At 41.6% G+C, this 17,268-nt stretch overlaps 1 protein-coding gene across 1 annotated transcript; it reads left to right on the top strand.

Annotated features, from left to right (window-relative positions):
* Window positions 1-1,131: 1,131 nt before the first annotated feature.
* LOC113172699 (vang-like protein 1) lies at window positions 1,132-16,989 on the top strand. The gene is made up of 9 exons (XM_026375708.1): window positions 1,132-1,250; window positions 5,460-5,709; window positions 6,442-6,613; window positions 10,429-10,857; window positions 10,947-11,122; window positions 11,917-12,050; window positions 14,072-14,222; window positions 14,441-14,675; window positions 15,005-16,989. The coding sequence occupies exons 2-9, from the start codon at window positions 5,639-5,641 to the stop codon at window positions 15,263-15,265; spliced, it is 1,629 nt and encodes a 542-aa protein (XP_026231493.1). The 5' UTR covers window positions 1,132-1,250; window positions 5,460-5,638; the 3' UTR covers window positions 15,266-16,989.
* The last annotated feature ends 279 nt before the right edge of the window (window positions 16,990-17,268 follow it).

Below are 17,268 nucleotides of genomic sequence, written 5' to 3'. Positions count from 1 at the left end.
AAAAAAAAAAAAAAAAAAAAAAAAGCCAAGCAAACAATGTCTTGTGTGTTCCCTTTTTAATATCCTCAGTTCTATATTCTGAAAGAAATATTTATATGTATCTGCTGTTCAATACAATACTGAAAGATATATCTGTCATATTTTTGTGTGTCCTGAGTCATTGAAAACACACCTTTCATTGCATTTTGTCAATCACAACATACGAGTTTGCAGAGATGTTCAGATTTCAAAGTCAGCAGAATGTACATTTAAATGCATCATTTCTTAGCTGCAGTGAATACCAGTGAAATGTGGATATTTTCCTTTACATTTTTTTCTCTATTCTCTAGTTGGAGCAGATTCATGTCCCAAACCACCTCCTGTGCAGCTTCCACAAGTCCAAAAATCAAAGACAGATCTAAGAATATTTCCTGTGTATTTTAATGTCTCACAGTAGTTATGAGACCAAAGGTTCCAGAAATTATAGAAATCATAGAAATTATATTTCTGGGATGATACTAATCAGCTGAGTAATCACAGTAATCATATGCAGGTGCTCTTTGCTGAAAATGAACTGTTTGGCCCTTATTAACCCCACCTGAAAGGTGGGGTACTGTGCTGCTGTATTGTGTGTGTGGTAAAATGATTACACACAATAACTTAGGAATGTGGATCGTCTGAGCACAATATTAGCTGAAATAATAAAGGTCGGCTGCGGCACAGGAACCCTGTACTCTTTTCAAGACAGGAACCTCAAGATCATGGGTTTATGCAGAACCTGCACAGGCCTCATAGCCACCGTTTCCCAACATGCATGGTACTTTTTTACAAGTATGTGATGAGATTTTAAATCTACTTCATCTCCTTTAATAAAAATCCAATATGCGAAATGTTGACAAATGTTTATTTCAGATGTCTGTTTCCAAAATAATTGCTTTATCAGCATCTATCCCCTCAGGAGGAGTAGGAGCAGTCCTCAAACACACGTAAAGCACGACCTCTTGTGGGCTCCAGCTGCAAATAATCATCTGAGAGCTCTTTAAATGTGTCTTGTACCTCCATGCTGCCTCCCTCTCCCCTTTCTGGTCCTGCCAACCACAATGGCCAGGCTTGTGTGAGGGAGCAGTCTCTCAGTGCGGTGCAGACGCGCCTCCCAGCAGCAGCAGCAGCAGCAGCAGCAGTGCGGGCGCAGGCTCGGAGACGACGGCGACGACGGATCCACACCGAGACGCAACTGAAGGAATAGGACACACGTCTGAGAGGAAAGAAAGGTTGGTTTGACAGGCTGATAATCTCAGTCATGTGGCTGTATCCTTACACGAGCCTGACACAGCCTCACATAGGTGCTGCTGAAGTTCAATGCTGTCGCCGTGGGAAAATGGTTTCCTTTAAAGCAGACAGATGCAGCCTTTGGTCTGTTGTTGTCCTCCTCACCTGTGTATCTCCTCTGTGGGCTGACCTCGGAGCTTTGCGTTTTATTTAAACACCCATTTTAAGGATGAATAAATAGACTGAATCTGCATAACGCATGCGTAATTTGAGGTGATAGTGTAGCTTTTAGGACCTGCTGTGGTTATTGGGGCTCAGAGTGACAGTAAAAGGAGATTTTATTGTATGTCTGATCGAAAAGTAACATCGCATCCTTTGCTCTCAGATCCTGCAGCCTATATTGTTTGGGGCGTTTCGGATCAGGCTGCTGCTGCTGCTGCTGCTGCAGGTTGATTATCTGTGTCGCCATCACCAGCAGCTGTCTGGAAAGCACACTGTGCACAGCTGTTACTACCACTGAAGCCACTTCACGTGTGTCCTCCAACACCTTCGGTGGCATTTTATTTATTTTTTTATTTTTTTATTTTCTCAGTATCCCAGAGTCATGATGCTGCAGTGAAACTGTAGCACCGACAGCCATGTATTATTGAGCAGCGCTGAGAGGTGCTGTGAAGAAAGGTTGAAGGCCACTGAGGTATGGGAATTTCTTAAACAGATGAGTCATTCCCTGCAAGCTATTCTTGCCATTAATGATCAAAAGAAAGTGGTGCTGGGAATGCTTGGGCCATTGTTCTCTTTTGAAGGCTGTTTTCTGGCAGGCAGGGCAGTGTGTCAGTGTGATGAGAAATGGAGCTACCTTTCAGCTTCCTCTAGGCTACACAGGAGCATTAGGTTCCTGCACAGCTTAGATAGCACTGTGTAAAGCATGATGCATAGTAGAGCATTGTCCAGGAGTGTGCTTACATACACTAAAGCACTGCTCTTAAAGTAGGAATGCACTGGGTTATCTCTTTTACAAGCCTCCCCCTGCACAACCTCAACCCCTCTCCCTGTATTTTTATTTAGTTTCACATGAGCGGATCAGAGGGGGACTAAGTTTGCATTCCAGAGAACTGTGTCAGGTCTTAACTTTCTCATTTTACTCAGTGACTGTGTGTGTCTGTGGGCGAGTGTGAAAGAGCAGGGGGTGGGGGAGTGGTCCAGTCTCTATCCTGTCACTCAGAGGTCATAGGTATGCTCTTTGTGCATACCTAACATATATGCATGTGCCAAGAATTACATGGCAGCGTGTCAGATCAACAATGAAAGGAAAATAGACAGAAACATGTTCACAATTGCATCACATATCCTAGAGGTGAGGTCAATAAATTAGGAAAAAGAGAGGCTGTTTCCATGGAGGTTTCACATTTCTTTACCTCAGTTTGTGAGATTTCAGTCAATCTGCAGTAGTAGAATATGTTAATCAGCAGCTGTTGCTCTGGATTAGTCCATGGAGGCACTGGAGGTTCGTATCACTATAAATAATAGCGGCACATACTGTGTCACCCTTTGTTGGTTTTCAAAGAGGTTTTACTGAGCTTAACGGACTCTGTTACTCTTATGTGTGTGTCTGCTTCTTTTGTTTTACTTGCCACTTTTTAAACAATGTGTTTTATTACAGTAAAGCACTAGACAGTCGGCTGATGTTCAGACCAAAGGGTTAATCAGATAATTAAGAATATCGCCTTTAATTTAATTAATATTGCAGCCTTCAATTATATATTTTGTGGAAAAGATGGGACTTTTGGAGTTTGCAGATTGCTTTTAGATTGTGATACAACTGTGAAGGGAAATAACACAGCAGACTACCAGCTGCTGCATCTGGCAGATTATGGCATAATGCCACTAGGGCAGGGCACATATGAAGGAAGGAAGGCACATGAGCTAATGGGTGTGAGGGAGGGCACAGATGCCATGGTAACCAGGCCTCAGCATGCTCTCTACATGAGCTATGAGACTGATCTGTGCCATTTAGGGTGCCAACTCTGCATCACACTATAACAGTATCTCCAATTCTACACCTCTCTCTGTCTTCCCAGTTTGATGGCCACAAAGAATCCCACAATGTCAGTTTTATTGCTAATCAATGAGTTGGATTAGTAGAGAAAATGCTGGCAGATTTTGAATGTCTTCCTATGGAGACCTACATATACAGTATTTGTTGTAATAGTGTGTTATAATGTCTTTATAGAACAAAAAAAATGAATCTGTAATGCCACGCGAACCTGTACCTTGGAGTGTGACCATGTGAATTTACAGTAGGTCCCACTGGGCAACAGCCTGAATCCGCTAAACAAACACATTAATGAGTGTTTGTTTTACATTAGTGTCACTTTCTGCCCTTGTGAATCTCTTCTTGGTGCAGCCAAGCAGAACCATTTACAGTGATGCCATTACGCTTCACCAGAGAATATCATTTCTACACAGACTCCGTCACAGAGAACTACTGAATTTTTTTGATGGATCAACTCAAACAGGCAGCCGCCCGCCTCTGACTCACATTGTTATCCCTACATGCTTTATTCATAGTTATCCATTGGTTTGTAACTGATAGTTTTTCTTACCCTGTGGCTGCGATTTTCTACATGGCCTGGTTCACTATGCCTCTTCATGCTTGTCTCCTGGTTGAGTGGCTTCTCGGAGTGATCATCTTGGCCCACATACCACTGCCACGTGCTCAGAGATCAGCACCCAGGGGGTTAACAGCTTTTATTCAAATCATAGGCTGATTCATTTAACCATATGGATGCTGGGTGTGATAAGAAGTCATTGTTTGCTTTCTTTATGCCCTCATGCTGTGCCAACCCCCATACCCTCACTCACACACACGTAAGTGTATCACACAAATTTACTCTCAGCAGGGATGATTGATTATTCCTGTTAGACGGGGCCTCCTGCCTCCAGTGTTGCCAAGGCAACAGTGGACGCTCCAGATGTGGGTTAGGGATGAAACATTTGACCGCCGGTCGTCAAAACTCAGGTTTGTATTTAAAATGTGATGCTGCAGCATTAGCTCCGACTCTGCGAGTGGTAAATCTAGTATGTTTAAGTGCATTATTCATTGAAGTCCTGTATATACAGCTCTGTGTTCCCCAGCTTTTATTCGCACAAGCAGGTGCATCAATGGAGAATGATTTCACATTCACTCTTAGAGAAACTGCACTTCTTGTTACCACAGCATAATTTTACAGCTGGGTGACCACTGTGCAGTTCTGTACCAAGTAATAAGTACAAATTCTGGCATTTCCCTGATATACTGTAATAATTCCAGAGAGAGCTGGAATGTTAATACCTCATTTATATGTATTGTTTGACTATCCTTAATGGAAAATCTTCGGTGGATCCAGCCACATTTCCCATGACAGGTAATGGAAGAAAAACACATTTAATGCCATTTCAACCTAATGGAAATCAGCTACATTGCAGCGTCATCTTCTTACGATCATTTTCAGAGCATGATCTCCGTGCATCTGTGCAGATTCACATCCTAATAACGCTGAATGAGCTATTTTAGTTTTTATATGCACCATTGGCCACAAAGATAACAAGTCGCCTGAAAATGACAAGAGGGAGAATAATCCCAGTTAGTAAAATGAGACTGAGCTGCAGCTGGTGATTGGCAGGTGGTTGTCAGGACAACAGCTGGGAAACAGACAGGATGTAGATGGAGGTCTAAATGAATGGTCATGCATGGTGAAGCGCAATAAAACCAGCTTGCTGCCTATATCACACTGCACATGTTAAGGCTCTGAATATGAGTGAGGCAGGTTCTCTTCAACCTCATAAACACATGGTATATATTTAAAAAGGCAGTCTACTGAGATGCATCATTAATTTACAAGACTTGACAAAAATAGCTGATTTAAGACAGAAAAAAACACTTCACTGAGAGACAGAAAGGAAAAAGCTTCACAATGAAAACAGTTACATTCAGGTAAGAAAAGGGAGAAATCATTCATTTACAAATGATGCTTTCTTGTAAATGCATGCACAACAAACAACATGCATCCCTACAAATTCTATAGTGCAAAGCAGTTCTCTTCAATTAAAAAAAATGCTGATAACTTGATATTTTGTTCCCCCTAAAAATGCATTGGATTGTAAGAACCATAAAAAAGGCCTGTAGCCTCGCTAATACCGTATATCTAATGCTGGATCTCCCCATCTCTCAGGTCAATGTGGCTACTAAAGCGGTGCTCTGGGGTCGTAGTCAGTTACCGTGGATTCCTGAGGCCTGTCTCTATAGCAACCTTTTCCTCCTCCTGAGTACTGCTGCTAAGTTCCCCTCTTTGTCACACAACGAGTCTCTTCTCATCCCCCTGGCCATTCGCCGCCTCTGAACTGCGTTGGAATGGACACTGAGTCGACCCACTCGGGCTACTCCTACCACTCCAGCCGCTCTGGAAGATCAAACCGACATGGGTATGTCTCCTGTCTTTCTGCGTTTCATCTGACTCCTTCTCCACTGTATCTCTCCACCTCCCCCTTCCCATGACACCAATTTCTTTTTGTTGGATCACATGTTGCATCTCACACTCTGGCCCTCGCTACAGTATTTTTTACTGGAATTTATTTCTGCACATATTGAGCTTGTTGTGTTTGCCTTCAGTTTGGGCAGACCACATGTTAGTTGAAGCCAAATAAATGAGATGAGAGACTTAGAGAGAGACAGAGTGGGAATAAGCAAGAGATTGAAACAGACAGAACTCGAGGATTAGGGGCGTCAAAGCTGAGTAGTTCTAATCTATTTCAGTGATTGACTGTGTCTATTCTGTAAATGAAAGAAGCGCTTGATTCCTGTTTATTCCTCACTTCTGTTATTGCCGGCTGAAATATTAATATGTCTCCCTATCCACCCGCTTTGGGTCATGTTGAACTCCAACTAACTACATTATTTTTGTTGTTCATATTTGTTATTATTATATTTTGCTAATAAAATATTAACAAATATTAATTACAGGGGCAGACGGATTCAAATTAGGCTCTGACAAAGGCATTTTTATCTTTTTATCAACATTTTATGGACGAAACAACAAATCAAGAAAGTAACCTCCACGTGAACTAATAAGCATGTTTTGTCTATATGTCTGTATTTATATTGTACTATCCTGTATGGACGTTCACTGTGAATCTGTTCACGTGCTTATTTTCTAGGGATCGGAGCCGTGAGCGGCACAAAGCCAGCAGCAGTAAAGACAGCAGTCGCTCTGAGCGGTCTGTAGTCATCAACCCCCCTGACACACCATCCCAGGAATCACCTGTTCACAATGGAGAGCCACTGCCTGGAGAACCCACACCAGCAGCAGATCATGGAGATGAAGCCCAGGTAGGGAATTGAGAGGAATTGGACAAAAAGGGGAAGAGCCTTGAATGAATTAATGTTTTTGAGAAACACATGTTTTCAAAAAAGGGTTTGCAGTGATAACATGTACAGAAAAGAAAAGGCCCAGTAGCCCAGCTGTAAACTCTGCACCATGAACCTATAAATTTGCCCTCACACAGCTGAATGCCCATTGCCACAGCGCCTAACACGTAATAACAAAGCATCCCTCTTATACAGTAGGCCTGGATGGATTTCTATACTGGATACTGTCATAGCTTTGAAAGCAGAGCAGCTTCATCCCATGAAGCTATAATCTTAGTGTGATATGTTTTAAGCAGACACAGGGCCTCACAATGCTGTAATAATGCTCTTCAAAAACACAGTGCATATGCACTTGTATGGGAATTAAAGATGAAGTCAGCTGTTTTGACCTTGTTTAAAGAGACACCACCTTCTAACAGGTAGATGAGATAGAAGATCAATACCTCTCTCTTACCTGTCTGAGAGAGAGTGACAGCTCAAAGATTGGAAACAGAGGGAATCAGAATGTGTTAATTAGTGAGTTTTAGTGGTTCTTGTATGTATTTTTCTGTAGCTTTACACAGAACCCGACTGGATGGATTTCACTGGATCCAGCTTCATATTTAATGCACGGATATGAGAATAGTATGGAGCAGCTCATGCTATCTCATAGCAAGCTAAGTGAAAAGCAGAAAGGTTCAGAAAAAAGAGTGATAGATATTCTTTAGAGATAATTCTGCCTTAGGCTACCATCACAGGCTTTCTGACCTACTTGAAGTCTATTGTAAAAGAGCATTTTTTTCCAATCTATGTGGACTGTTGGTTTGTGCATATGAGAAAAAGAGGAAAAAGTGTGTGTGTCACTGCGAAACGTGCACTTCTCTGAACTGATAGTATCATTTAATGGCATTAGGATTTACTTGTCTTCGGTGAGACTGACCATTTCTGGGAGCTCTGACCTATTTTGCTCATCTCGGCTCAGCATCTGTTTCTTGGCTCGGCAGCCACATTCCTTGCTGTCATGTGATTGTCAGTTTGAAGCTTCCATCTATTGTTGGCGGTGTAAGGTAATCTGCCATTGTATCGCATTAGCCCTCCAGACAAACGTGTCCAAATAGCACATCAACACCACTATTACCATCACCACCATTACTAAAGTCCACTCCAGCCAGTGTTTTTTTGGAGCAGTTCAGTTTGATGGCAATGCCGCTATAACACCATCACCAGCACCAACAGGCTCAAGTGCAGAGAGACATTCTCACAGACCGAGATTAGCCTTAGCATCCAGCCAAACGGCACATTGTGGAAAGCTGATATGAATAATCCTCCATGTTTACACGCATGCCTATGGCATAAGGATACGGTCTTGGACCACGGCTTCTGTGCATGTGTTTGTGTGTGAGTGAGTCATAGCGAGACCAAATCTGTTACTGAAACTGCCCGTGCTGTTTTGATACACTTAGACGCTGTGACTTTGTGCCGGAAGGCAGCAGTTTCAATTTTGTCACAATGTTAGTTCTGGCAACACAAAAAGCATATGGTAAGAAGCACATATTCTTATTTTATATATTTGTTTAGTGAAGAGAAGAACAGATACCTTCTTTTTATTAACAAACCCACAGCTACTTTGTTGTAAAAAAAAAAAAAATAACCGCCTAATTAAAAACGAGTATACTGAAGGAAACCTGCAAGGCATCATAAATAAACACTATATGTTCATCAACACCAAAAAAACAAACCAGCAAATTAAAGTCATTTTAACCTCTACACAGACCAGTGGGGATGAGCCATTGTGTTTTGTAGCTGGCAGACTGTTTGCTGTGTATATGTGTGAGTCTCTGCGAGCTCTGTTAATCAGTATGTTGTTGTGTTGTGCTTTGTGATGGTAGAACAGGCCCAAACATAATCCACATTCACCCTGTGCCAAATGAAAAGGCTGCCAAGCAAGCAGCCAGAACCATGCCGCTCCTGTAACACTTACTGTTTCATTCTCTTTCAGTTACTCGCTTCTCAATTTACTGTATATAGAGATCAGCCCTGATTAGTGTAGCATTAATCTTCCTGATTAATCCACTGAGACTTAATGACTGTATTAGCTCAGCCCACAGTACACTGTTTTCTTCACTAAATGAGACATTAGCATGGAAGCTTGTCTGTGAAAAAACACCTTGGCGGAGAGATTGGTATGGGGAATGAAATGTTAAGATGTTGCATCCCAAATGTAGAGAATCAGAGGAAAACATCTGGCGAGGAGTGTCGGCTCAGTCTAGTCTAAATCTCTGTATCTGTCTGGTCAATATGAAGCTGCAACCACCAGTAAGCCTTAGAGTTGTCAAGCTGTTCCCTGTTGGCTCCAATGTCTCTTGTTTTGATTTTGTAGTCAAAAAATACAATAAACATGAAATACCAGTATCATCGTGGCTCATAAATCACACCTGTGTTAGGTGATTGGCTTTGTTGATGTTTAAAATGACAAAATGAAGGAAAAAGATCATATGAAAAACCTATTTTGCCATTGAGCTTGACTTTATCCTGAGGAGAGACAAGGCAAACATTTGCAGATTTACTGAGATTTGGAGTGACAAAAACATCAGCTTAGAGTCTGCTTCTGGCTTCACACACACTTAAACAGATACCTCACACACCCACCTCCCAGCTCCCCTACCCTGCTGTTCCTCCGCTATTTTACACCTTAACTGTCGCCATCTCCTCTCCCACTTTCCCTCCTACCACCCTTCTCATGCTCATTCATCTTCCGACTCCTCTCGGCATCTGCTCCTCCAGCGCAGCTGAGTTAATTAGCTGTGAACAAAAATGGAGGTCAGACTTCATATTTAGGTTGGAGTTTCCTTATTGCGAGTTTTGGTTCCATATTTCACATTTCCCAAATAGCACCACGCTTCACTTAATTTGTTTCTGCAAACTTCCAAACAACCTGGAATGACACAGTTGACAGTGGGATAAACATCTCCCAGTTAGGTGACAGTTAATGTGTCTTTTCCCCGTCTTATTTACTCACAGCCTGTGTGCACACGTGTGTGAAGCCATTAAGGCTTATTTGTTCAGCCTGTCATTTTTCTATCGCCTCTCGTCCTCTGCAGATGCTGCTCCTGCGATTGGTTGAAATTGGAATGATATACAATGCAGCGACACTCTAGGGGACAATGAATAGCTAATTGCATGAATTAATGACAAGCACACAAAAAGTAACAGATTTAGCATTAATTTATTCTCCCTGTGTCTTTTTTGTTTGGAAGATTTATGTTTAAAATGACCCTGCTGGCGAGGAAGAAAAAAATGTGACTCTAATTTGCAATGATGGCTTTTTTTGTTGTTATTCATTGTGTCTATGTGTGTGTGTGTGTGTGCGGGGAGGGTACCTTTGCCTGTGCATCTTCCCAAAGTGCACGTCCCGTCCTGTCATCCTGTATTACTTCAAGACTTTGAAGGCTTGTTATAATGAGGCAAAACTCTGAGTAAATAAAACATCTCTAAGTAGCTTGAAAAATTTGATTTGTGCATTATGCATTAAATCTGTGGTGATTTCATCTGCAAAGAACAAGAACATTTAAGCACTGTTGTCTGAGTGATTCAGATGAATATTTCGCCATTGCTATTTTTCCCATATAAATCAAATCCCTATTTCTATCAAGCTTAAAGGTTCCTTTTATACCTAAGTAAGATCTGAAGGTATCAAGGTTAATTCAGACAATTAAATATAGAAAATAAAGTAAAAAAAAAAAAAAAGAAAAGAGTAGTGATGCCAGGCTAATGCACCTTTCCATTTCCCCTCTCAGGATGATAACTGGGGAGAAACCACCACTGCAGTGACAGGCACCTCAGAGCTGAGTGTTTCCCAGGAGGAGGTGGTTGGTCTGGGGAAGGGAATACAGGACCGGACCGTCGGCTTTCGCCGCTATCTTCCCCTGGCTGTGGGCTTGTGTGTGGGGCTGCTGGTCCTGGCCACACCACTGGTCTTTTTGCTTCTTCCAGCAGTGATGTGGCCAGACAGGTTGGAGACTTGCGGTGCCGCCTGTGAAGGTCTCTTCCTCTCCATCTCCTTCAAACTCCTCATTCTCCTGGTGGCAATTTGGGCCTTGTTTCTCCGACCGGGCCGAGCCAGCCTGCCCAGAGTGTGTGTGTACCGTGCCTTCCTCATCACACTTACACTCCTGCTCACCATGTCTTATTGGCTCTTCTATGGGGTCCGGATCCTAGATGCTCAGGTGGGTCTTTCCTGAGTTAAATAAAATAAATAACTTTTTTCATCTGTCATCATCATGTTTTGATTATAATTGTGATATGGTCTGAGCAGGATGAGGACTACCATGGTATCGTCCAGTTTGCTGTGTCCCTCGTGGACTCTCAGCTATTTGTCCATTACCTGGCTGTAGTGCTGCTGGAGCTCCGACAAATTCAGCCCTGCTACAGCATGTGTGTTATTCGCTCCACAGATGGAGAAACACGTCACTACAACATAGGACAGCTCAGGTATGCATGTCCATGGACTATACTGACTTTGTCCAGATACATAACCTGTATGCAGTTCCTAAGCAAACACTTGAAAACTGATGATAATTAAAATTAGCATTTACCATTTTACATGTGAATATTACCTTTCTGTGCAGTGCACATTGAGATACACACAGCTGCACAGATTAATTACATTCTACTATGTAATTGGAGGCCCCTGTCCACAGTGAAGACCGCCACAGACAGTAATTGAGTTACATATCAGTCTCCTCATCTAGTTGGCCCAGGATGGGCTATTCTAAGAGTCTGGGGGGATGGATGAGAAAGTTGTAGTCTTGCTTTGTATCTGGTCTGGACATGCTTGTGACTAAGGACAAGGAGACATCAGTTGGTAATTAGATAAGGTCTGAGCAATGCAGCTAAAAACCTAATGGAGTTCAAATGTTCAGTCTTCTTCTGGGTGTGATTTAGAGGTGTTTTTGTTTTATGGGGGGGGAAAATAAATAAATAAATAAACAGGAAGTTAAGATTGAAAAAAACAGCATCTCTGGTTCGACTGTATAGATGTTAAATATGTGTTAAAGCAGTGCAAAATAAATTGGTGGAGTACTTCTACTTAAAGTAACATGTGAATAACTTGACCAGGCAGAGAACAGCAGAACCAACAGGGAAACTCTTGTGTTTGTTCAAAAACTCATGTTCAATGGATTAAAGAGCATTTTTTAACATGTTAGTCAGCTGTAATGTAAATTGTATTCTTGCAGTCTTTGAGTTTTTATCTTGTATCTCTCTCTCTCTCTCGTCTTACACAGCATTCAGAGGGCTGCTCTGTCCATTTTGGAATATTACTACAGAGATTTTCCACTCCATAACCCAGCACTTCTTTCTGCCTCGAAGCAGAGGGCTGCCAAACACCTGGCTGGGTTAAAGGTCTACAACGTAGATGGTTAGTTTCCTCATCTGTGCCAGTTAATTCCCTCCCATATTATTTAACATCTTAGTAGATTTGCCTCTTAGTGTTTTTGTTGTTTTCAAGGAGCCAGTTTCACAATAATAGTTTAGCCTGATGTGTGTCAATAATTACTCTAATGCAAGATAGTCTGTTTCACAAAGATTAAGACTGACTAAACTGTTAGCAGTGCTACTGTTCATGCAGGTTACGTCCGACTAAAGAGCCTTGTTATGGTGCCAGTGACAAAATTAGGCCAAACGTGGTTCATATCTTGTGGTTTGTTAATAGTGTTTTGGAAAAGAACAAAGTGATCTGTTGAGAAAATGCAGCAGGACAATTTTAGTAAATTTGTTTGTCCATGGAAACTGTCCTGAGCCTGACTGCCCTCCCACATTAAGACCCCACACACACACTCTGCTGCTACACTGCCAGAGGCTGCTGCATTGTGACAGTGTGTCCTGTAATTGTTAAATTATCTTTTTTTTTTACTGGAGTGAAAGAAGCTGAGTGGTTTGATGCAGTTGTTCGGTCAGTCCTGTTTTTTTTTTTTTTACATATCTTGTGGACATCATCACTCTACAAAGCACTTTCTAACGGGAATCTGCTCATTTCATGGTTCACTTCATTCCATCTTTACTGCACTCTAAAGCCTAGAGACATAATGTACTGTACATATTGCATCTGCTCAAAGCACTCATGCTACACACACACACACACTGTATTGTGTGATGTTAATATACTGTATTGTCTCTATGCACCCATATAAACACTCCAGTCCTCATGTTGCACCCTGTCTTGCTGCAAAAAGGTTCCTGCACTCACCACTCGTCAAAACCCCACCTTGACAGCACAGTGGGTTTGATCTATGGCAGCCATGCAGTATGGGATATGGTGTCCTCAGAGTACTTCCCATCAACCCCTCCTCCTTCCCTATCAAAGTACAGAGGAAAGGCCTCTGGGGGGCTGTGGAATTTCAAGCCTTAAATAATTCATCAGAGTATCTCTCATTCCTCACATACTTCCACGTTTCTCCTTCTTCCCACTCCGCCTGTCTCCAGCTCTGCGCACACTCACTTCCCCCCTTTCTTTATTTCTTATTTCACTCACTTAAACCACCCCCCACCCCTTTCTCTCTTTCTCATTCATGGTCATTTACAGTCGCTCTTCTCATAGCATGATTATGTAGGGCAGGAAATTAACAAGGCTTTTGTTTACCCATCTTTTCAGTGCTAAATATTTACAATGCTGCCTGTGAAAATGATTTGATGGCAGTCTCTCTGCAGTATACACTATTACTACACCCACACTGCCTCTGTCTCACCTGCACACATCCACACCTAAACACGTATATGCTGATGGAATCATTAATGATTTATGTCCTTACCTGACCTGCAGGGTTTACTCGCTATATCCCCCCCAAAACTGCGCTGATCTTCATGAATATGGACCAGATCTTACTCCCCCACAATGATACCCCAGGAATTCTAATATATTGCTGTACAAGCTCCATTAGCTTAATGGTACGATCTGTGAACCAGTAAATTCACAGATCAGACAACAACCATGGCCTTTGAAGTGTAAAATGATGAATAGTTAATCTACCCCCACCTCTCAATGCAAAGGTTTCTTCATGAGACTGTCTGTGGAGAAATGTGGATGCTACCAGTGGAAGTTGCCTCTTTTCTTGGTGCTATAATTATCATTCTCTGTGACTGAAACGTGTGATCTGGCAGGATGCCCCAGATAAGTTACACAGATTAACAAGGAGAGTCCTCAAATCTGTCTCATACGTCCCTGATGTATACAATGGGATCAAGACTGACCAAGCAGGTTGATTTGCAGTTGTTTTATACCTCTAGTGATGTGTAAGATCTGAACTGTCCTCCTATGTGACCTATTCCCTCTTCTATTCAGATTGAGACATAGCCCATTAATCAGAGTCTGGGGTCAGGGACCACTTCCCCCAGCGCAGACTGCTATAACCAAATTGCCCCTATCCTCTCTTTTTGGTGCAGCTCCAGGGAGCACAGCGGGGGCTCAGCCTGGTAATGGGAATCAGTCACGGGCGATGGTTACAGCTGCTGCCAAACGCAAAGACAGTGCCCACAGTGAGCTGTATTACGAAGAGGCTGACTACGAGAGAAGGGTCCGCAAACGTCGAGCCAGGTGACTTATGGGAACCATAACACAAATCTGAAATTAGCACGTTAATATAAACATAAATGTTACAGCAGCACATGAATGTGTGTCTTGTTTTGTCTTAAGGTTGGTTTAAAACACCAGGAAAAAAAGTTTTTTTTATGTGCAAGTGAGAAACAGAAAGAACATCCCTCACACAAGATGTCAGTGGGCTAACTGCTGTGCTTTTGTTGCCTCACTGTCAGGCTGGTGGTGGCTGTAGAGGAGGCCTTCACTCATGTACGGCGGATGAAGAAAGAGGATGAGCGTGCAACCCCCTCAGACATTATGGATGTGCGCGAGGCAGCTCTGGCCATATTTCCCTCTATGGCACGTGCCCTGCAGAAGTACCTCCGCACCACCAGGAGGCAGCACTGCCACAGCATGGAGAGCATCCAGAAGCACCTCGCTTTCTGCCTTGTCAATAACATGAGCCCTAAGGTGAGTTTGGCTTTGAACCTCAAATTGGAAAGGATTAGATGTAATTATTACTTCAAACCATAATAGACAGTGTTTACATTTAGAATCTTAAATTATTTCTTATTGTCACAGTTTTGATGATTATGTTAGTATCAGGAATTAAGCGTTTAAAGTGAGGCATTTGCTGCCATAGTCCCAGATCTTAACAATTTAATATAACAGATAAAACAAATCATTTTGCATTTAGAAATAGTTCCAAAAAATATGGAAATAAGACAACTCCAAGTTGTAATTTAAAAATAATTATATCTTGGAAACTAGTGGAGTATTATGGGTTTCTTTGTATGCAGGCCTTCCTTGAGGCCTACCTGGCCCCTGGTCCCACCCTGCAGTACGGCCCTGAACGCTGGATGGCTGATCAGTGGACTTTGGTCAGTGAGGCTTCTGTCACCAGTGGTGTAAAGGATGGGACAGAGTTCCTGCTGAGGTGTCTTGACTTTAGCTTGGCTGTCACTGTGAAGAGCATTCCTTATATCCGACTGACTGAAGAGTACATCGACCCCAAGTCTCATAAGTTTATACTGCTACTCCAATCAGAAACCTCAGTTTAACAGAGCCATTGTGCTGGTGCTGCTGATCTGGACTTACAGGACTGTTACGGTTACCTGATTTTTTTTAAAATAACTTTTTGTACTGTTTTTTGTACTCATGTTTATGTATTTTTCCCACATAGAGTATCTTTTGTGTCCTTGTGAACGGTTCTGGGAGATATGAAAGATGATTAAAAAGACAGCAAACAGGAGGGAATATGCTTGGATTTGTCGACCCTGACATTTGCAGAGCACAGTTCAGGTTTTTCCTCTATGCACTTCGGATGAACTTCGCAAATGTTTCCTTTGTTTGCATGCACCAGTGTGTGCCTGCAATGGGTGAGTTCATGATTTAGGATGAGTGTGTGTGATTCAAGATGCAAGATTGTGTGTTGATGAGTGCAGAATACACTCAACCTGTACCCCTTTCTCTTTTGCTTTTCGACAAGGACATGCGATATAAACTAAACCCTTTTCAAACAAACTCTTTTTCAGTCTTAGTTAAATGATTATTTATCTGTCCTGCATTACAGATGCGTGTACAGTATTTATATGTGAATATGCTTTAACCTGCCACACTTTTATACCAAAATAATGCTTTGATTAATTGTTTTTTTATTTACTTTAATATTTTTTTACCTTGTCTGTTTGGGCTGTATTTGTGGAGATAACTGCACTGTAAATATCCGAAGACACGTTAGTAAATGGAGTCTCTCGAACTGAATGCCAACCATAGGACAACGGAGTTGTGTCGCCAAGAGATTGTAAACAAACATTTCTGACTACTCATTATGTTTGCGTTTGTAGAGTTAAGTGTGTGCAGTGTACACTGATCTTTTTGTAGGCTAATAGAAACACTTAGTATTTGGACAGTATGAGGTTCTTGTGGTTGACATTTTTATATATGTCATATTAACCTTTGTGCTGTTGAATTTCAGAATGACCCTGATTTTGTTTTTGAATTCACCAAGAAGAAGGTGTATCATTACAGAGCCCCTCCGTATAACATAAATCCTGACAGCTACTCTTTTCAGCTTCATAAGAAAAAGCACAACACATAAGAGTAATGAAACTCAGATTTCAGGCGTTGTTTCAAAACATTTGACTGCTTCTCAGACATCGAATCCCTGTCTAAATTTAATGGGCACTTAACTCAGTGTTAGAAATCTATAATTTTGTGTAAATTCAACCAACTTAAAATTAATAAACCCAGCGTCAGTATTTCTGCTGTCAGTATTGCTCCTGTGGGCACCTGAGTGTCACACTCCTGCCACCTATCGACCACTACTGGAATAGAAACTCTGCCCTGAACATCAATCAATCTTCTTAATTTGTACAAATATTTTATATGTATTTTTAAATCATCTTAATGTGAATGGTATGTACGTACATTTCATATTTACAAGTGTTACTGTGGTCACTGACGGTGTAGTTCTGTTAGGAGTTTTTGAGTGTGATGGTTGTAAATACTTCTTGACTACACATGTGCCTCAGTTATACGTATTAGGATCAACTCAGTATCCATTTTTAAATGTGTTTCTGTGTGTGTTGTGTGTGTGTGAGTGTGTCAGCGAGAGAGGAAAAGAGAAAGAAAGGGAACATAATGAAGATAAAAGAGATTGCTTTCCCAAATGTCATGCAGCAGACAAGTCATGAGTCCTTTGTCGTCTTCTTTTATACAACAGAACGTGTAAAAGCACAGCAGCTGTGTCAAAGTCACATTTGTAAAAAATAAAATAAATAAATATTTGTATTGACCTTTTCCAGGTATTTGGTTATTGTATTTTTTTAACAGTGGTTTTTCAGTCAGATTTTTGAAAACAAGTCAATGGTGTTTCCGTGGTATTCAAAGAGTAGTTTATTCTAAATAAATGTAGGTTTCTGGTGAGGATTATCCTGCTGCTTTCAACTCCACAGTGTCAAATATACAGTGTGCTTCTTTGAGAGACCTCCCATTGTTATAGATTGGGTTTTCTATTCATGCATTCATTCATGTTTTCTATTGTGCAGAGAATAAGGACGAG

This window comes from Anabas testudineus, chromosome 21, assembly GCF_900324465.2.
Source record: "Anabas testudineus chromosome 21, fAnaTes1.2, whole genome shotgun sequence".
Lineage (NCBI taxonomy): Eukaryota > Metazoa > Chordata > Actinopteri > Anabantiformes > Anabantidae > Anabas > Anabas testudineus.
This window is presented reverse-complemented; position numbering and strand designations above follow the sequence as displayed.